Source organism: Mandrillus leucophaeus, unplaced genomic scaffold (genome assembly GCF_000951045.1).
Source record: "Mandrillus leucophaeus isolate KB7577 unplaced genomic scaffold, Mleu.le_1.0 Scaffold107, whole genome shotgun sequence".
Taxonomy (NCBI): Eukaryota; Metazoa; Chordata; class Mammalia; order Primates; family Cercopithecidae; genus Mandrillus; species Mandrillus leucophaeus.
In genome coordinates, this window is record NW_012098876.1 from 530,723 (window position 1) to 536,291 (window position 5,569).

General features: G+C 43.5%; 1 protein-coding gene across 1 annotated transcript in view; it reads right to left on the reverse strand.

Moving 5' to 3' along the window:
- Window positions 1-5,569, reverse strand: part of CMTM8 (CKLF-like MARVEL transmembrane domain containing 8) — a gene marked incomplete at its 5' end in the record, with an annotated part of 146,088 nt that overhangs the window by 10,782 nt on the left and 129,737 nt on the right. The window contains one exon of the mRNA XM_011985613.1: window positions 1,976-2,149. Within this exon, the coding sequence (XP_011841003.1) occupies window positions 1,976-2,149 (174 nt within the window). The remainder of the gene's footprint in view (window positions 1-1,975; window positions 2,150-5,569) is intronic.

Sequence of the window (5,569 nt, forward strand, 5' to 3'; positions counted from 1 at the left end):
CAACCTCCGCCTCCTGGGTTCAAGAGATTCTCCTGCCTCACCCTCCCGAGTAGCTGGGATTACAGGTATGCGTCACCACACCAGGATAATTTTTGTATTTATGGTAGAGACAGGATTTTGCCACGTTGGCCAGGCTGGTCTCAAACCCCTGACCTCAGGTGTCTACCCAAAATGCTAAGATTACAGGTGTGAGCTACTGTGCCCAGCCACCATCAGTTTTTATAAATAAAGTTTTACCTGAACACAGCCATGCTCATTCATTTACAAATTGCCTATGGCTTCTCTCAATGCTGCAGGCAGAGTTGAGTGGCTGGGCCATGGGAGTATAGCCCAAGACGACTACAATACTTACTATCCGGTCCTTTACAAAGACAGCATGCCAACTGCTGATCTAGATAACATACTAGAAATTGAGACTCAGGCAAAAGGGGAAACAAGGGTACTGTCCATTCCTCCATCCCAACAATTTGCTCCCCTACTACACTGTCCAAGTTCCTCTTCTTTCAAGTTCACAGGCACTTTCTTCAAGACCTACCCTAGAACACAACTTTCTCCAAAATGGCATTCCTTAAATTCCAACCAACTTTGATTATTCCCTCATCCTGTGCTTCTGTAGTTACTATTACTTCACAGTGCTAACTGTTTTTGAATCCAGCATCTAAACGAGTCTTTCCCTCCGGATGCCCACCTGAGGCAGCAAAACACCAGTTCTGACAAGGCTGCTTCCCCCACCCTAGACAGTGATTAAGCACCTTGTTTGGAATTACTTTTCAAACTTGCAACGCTTTCTTGAAAACCTTAATAAAGAGTCCTTACTTTTGGATTTGGGGAAATGGTCAAGAGTCAGTCAAACTGCTTTGTGAAATAAAATAAGACTTGTTTTCCTGGGGGACTTAGCAACACAGAAAGAACAAAGCCAGGTGCATTCTGAACAATGATAGTGTTGTCTGAAAGTCTGCCAACTTAACTTAGTTTATAACTACAAATAGACTATATTTCAAATTTGGTTCATAAGTCAGTTATTTGAAATTAAATATTTTTTCTCACATATTGGTTGAAAACAGACAAAAAATAGTATCACTGGAGAGCTCTGTTTTATACATAAACACATGTGGTACCACTGGAATTTCTTTTGTAAATCATTTAGCTACTTTGAATTTCCCAACCAGATTGTCAATGCTCTTAAGGCAAGGGGAACCCACCTTCCATCTCTGTGAATCCACTTAGGATGTGTGTGTTCGATCTCCAGGATGAAGCTAAATGTCCCTTCCTCTCTGAAGAGTTCCCAGTCATCCTAAGCTGAGGTGGCAGCCTCCATCACACTTTCTACACAGCCCCACTGCAGTGTGTGCCACAGGGTTTCGTATCTTCTCATTTTCTTACTTATTTCCCCTGGACCGCATGTTCACCATCCTGCATCCAGCATGGTGCCAGAGCCAGGATGAGAATCCAGTCATTCCTGACAATTCTCTTTGTCAAATATAGAAGAACACCTATGTGTTCTAATTTCAATTTTCATTTGCATGCTAACTCCATACACAATGTGCTCCAGCATCAAAGAGCTGTGATGTACAAAGGGTTAAGGCCACAGCCCCAGGAGAGGTTTGTAGGAAGCATGACCTGCAGAGGTTGGCGCCCTGACATATTTATTTCCAGGTGACATTGTTCACAGGGAAATAATAAAATGAGAGTCTACATGAGAGAACCTGGCTTTTCTTGATTCAGTCTTCTGAGAATTGGTTTGCAATTCTGCCTGAAAGGAATTTCTGGACCTTCTGATGTGCCCAGTTTCACACCCAGCTGTAAGCCACTTGAGAGGCACTTAGAGGATGTTGAAATTGTCTGCTGTGTTGGGTTCTCCATGGTATGGCCCACCTTTTTTGGGCAGAGAGACAGTCTTGGATTGACTAGTGGAGGACTAATGCCATCCTACCGAGCAGGCACTGGACAAGACCACCACCCATGGCTTCCTTACCACTGTTGTCCAGGGCACCTGGGGAATCCTGGTGTAGGTCATTGTTATGTAGACAATGAGGAAGAAGACGGTGAGGACCCAGTAAAATACAGCTACAAACATGACCCAGCCAAATGCGGGGACCCGGAAGTACTCAGTTCCAGCGATAAGCGTCCATACCAGCAGCCCCAGAACCTGTAAAGTGGTAGAAGCAGTGGAGAGAGGAAGGGAAAGTAGAAGATAAAGAAAAAGAAGGAAGTAGGGACAAAGAAAAAAAAATTATACAGAATGTCAATTACAACTTATTTATTTATTGATGTATTTGAGATGGAGTCTTGCTTCCGTCACCCAGGCTGGAGTGCAGTGGTACGATCTCGGCTCACTGCAACCTCTACCTCCCGGGTTCAAGGGGGTCTCCTTCCTTAGCCTCCCGAGTAGCTGGGATTACAGGCGTGCAGAACCATGCCCAGCTAAGTCAATTACAACTTTCATGCATATACCCCCACCTTCCCCTGCCGTGACTTAAAAATATTACAGGGTTTGCAAACTCATGTGCCTACAAATGCCAGGAAGGTAACCATGGCAGTCCAGGCAGGGATCAATAATGTCTTGTTTTAGGGGGTTCTCTTAAAATTCAGCCCTAGCTGATAGCTGTGGGCTGGTTTTGCCAGGTCTCCTCCACCCCAGGAGAACACAGAAACTCAAGCTTGTACATAATAATCTTGATTTTAAATATTAGCACTAATCAGGGGTTTTAAAACACCACTTGATGAAAAACAACATCCAAGGCTGGAATTTGCTCCCAGGCTGATACGTGCCAAGGAAACAAGACTGCAGGTGCACTTGGGGGTGGTCCCTGGAGCTGATCTGCTTTCAAGGGACGAACCTCTGGGCATTCCCTGCTGTTCTCACAGATGGCCAGTAACATGTGGTCTGAGACAGCTTTCGGAAGAGAGAATGAGCAACAGCCCAGTCCAGATGTAGACACTCAGTATTTTACCACACGTTGTGCATTTACCCCAGCAATAGTCATCCAACTGCTGATGAGGAAGACCATACCCAAACAAATTAACACCACTCACTGACTAAAGGAAGGCTTCATCAAGGAAAAGGAAACTGACCTAAACTGTAGGTGTCTTAAGTCCTGGACAAAGGAAGGCTAGAGCAAGGTATGCACTCACATTCTAGCACCTTCCAAGTGGACTTTATTTCTAAGTCCCAAAAAGTTGCGATGTGAACCACATGCCCAGGACACGGTAACAAGAGTCCAGGGTGGGTTCTAGCCCTGCAAGTCCTGGCTTGCTGTGTGTGACTCAGGACAAAGAATTTCATTTCTGGTTTAGCTTTCTTTGTGGTATATGAAACAAAATACTAAAGTAACTCTAATCATCAGGCTTGGAAGACAGATTTCCTTTATTTGTTTAACACAGGAGCACCTACAATATCTGGGCTTCCTGCTGTCAGGCTCCAAGGACAGTGGTATACAAATTGTACAGATCCTGCTTGTAGAGAACTAAAGTCTAGTGGAGGGAAATACCTGACAGATTACAACTGTGGCAAATGTTATGAAGAAGGTAAAGGGTATGATAAGGGTCTGTGATGGGGGAAATGACCTTGCTGGCAGGCACAGGAAGCATCGGAGAAGTTCAGGCTGAAGAATAACCTGAAGGCTGAAAGCACTGGCGAGACAGAAGCGGGAAGGCAACGTTATAGGCAGAGGGCACAGTGTTGGCAAAGGTCTGAAGGTGGGAAGGGCTCTGCTACCTTCTAGAACCTATAAGAACAAGTAGTAAGTTAGGATATTGGTGCAAAATGTTAGAGACCTGGGGAAGGTGAGATGATATGAGCCCAGGAGGCCTAGAGATTTTGTGCTTTATCCAAAGGGCAGTGGGAGAGTTTTAAGCAAGAGAATGTTAAGATTAGGCTAGATTTTTTTATAAAGCCACTCTGGCTACAGGTAGAGAATGGACATGTGGAGGGGAAAGGGGGAGCAGTGGTGTGGAGACAAATTCAGAAAGCGTGCAATAATCCAAGCAGGAAGAATATGAAGTCTTTAAGACCAATATGGTGGCAGTGAATATCGAGAAGTGAGTGAATTCATGACAAATTTCAGCAGATGGGACTTTAATGGATTAGATATGGGGTTGGGGGAGGAGAAGGGAGAGGATACAATGGAATGATCCCTAGGTCTCTAGAAAGATTTCTGGAGTAGATCAGGGTTTGACTTGTTCTGTTGGAACAGTGGAAGAGGAACAGGTTAAGGGAGTGTTGTTCATGAGTTAAATTTTCAAACTACTCAGTCTGAGGTAGTTGGGGACCTTCAAACAGGGATTAGAAGAAGTGGATGTTGAAGAGAGAAGACTTCAGGCCATTCTTTAAGAAGGAAGACTTTCTGTGAAGATCTTGAAGCCATCAGACAGGATTCCAAGGGACATGTTAAACCGCTTCCCAAGAGAAGCCACTTTCCCGGTACAGTTTGGGTGCCTGTGCCGGGGAGCAGCTAAGACTCTAAATGTTGCTGTTTCTGCTCTTTAGATTTGAGCATCAACATTCTTTTATCTGCTTGATATTAGTATATGAATTCCAGAGACAAGATGCTTAATGGAGATGTGCTTTTGTGTTTACATCTGTGGCAACAACACTTATTGAAAGTGAAGACACACAGAATGGGATATAATTCCAGAAAGCGCTAAGCCTCACACTAATGAGGTTTTTGGCCCAAATTGATTCTGACAGGTAATCTATACAATGTGTTTGACATTCTGTTGGATCAGTAAGACTGGTAATAGACGTAATCCGGCATGGCAGCGTCTGAAACATTTCAGGCTTCTTGATTGAGATGGGGTCAGAACGGCCCTTTGTGGATGATTCACATAGGAAACATAACAGTGAGTGAAGAGGCACTGTAGATGTGTTGATAGTATCTCTCTGTGTGATCACAAGGGCTTAAGAGTTTCCATCACAAGTCTGTATCCAGCCAAACAGGCTCAACTCACAGCTCTTGGCTCTGAATGCAAAAACGTTTTTCATTATTAACACAAGTGAAGCCTGCTGTCCCGGGCTGCATTGTCTAGTTTGCTGGTTGTGGTCATCTTTTACACAAAGGCACAATATTGTTAACTGAGCCGTCTTTCAAAGAACAGGAATACTTGACACATGACCTCACAAGCAAACAAAGTAAAAAGAATGTCTCTGTCAAGAAAAGAATTGTTCTACCGAAGTGAATTTCCTAGGTGACTGAAATATATCAAGAAGAAAACCTTTTATCTTCACCATAGCCAATATACTGATAAAAACCACTATTCAAAAATGTTACTCATCTTCTGCTATAAGATAAACCTAAATCTTTATTTGCTTAGACTACAAAAATACTGTTTGTTTTTGTTTTCTCTGATAAGCATTATAAGCATTTTTTTTTTTTTTAGGCTAAGACTTTTTTTTTTTTTAATGGCAAAACTAACCTTTCAAAGTGATAAACGCAGGTAAAAAAGTAACACAGGGCCAAGCACGGTGGCTCACGCCTGTAAATTCCAGCACTTTGGGAGACTGAGGCGGGCAGATCACGAGGTCAAGAGATTGAAACCATCCTGGCCAACATGGTAAAACCCCGTCTCT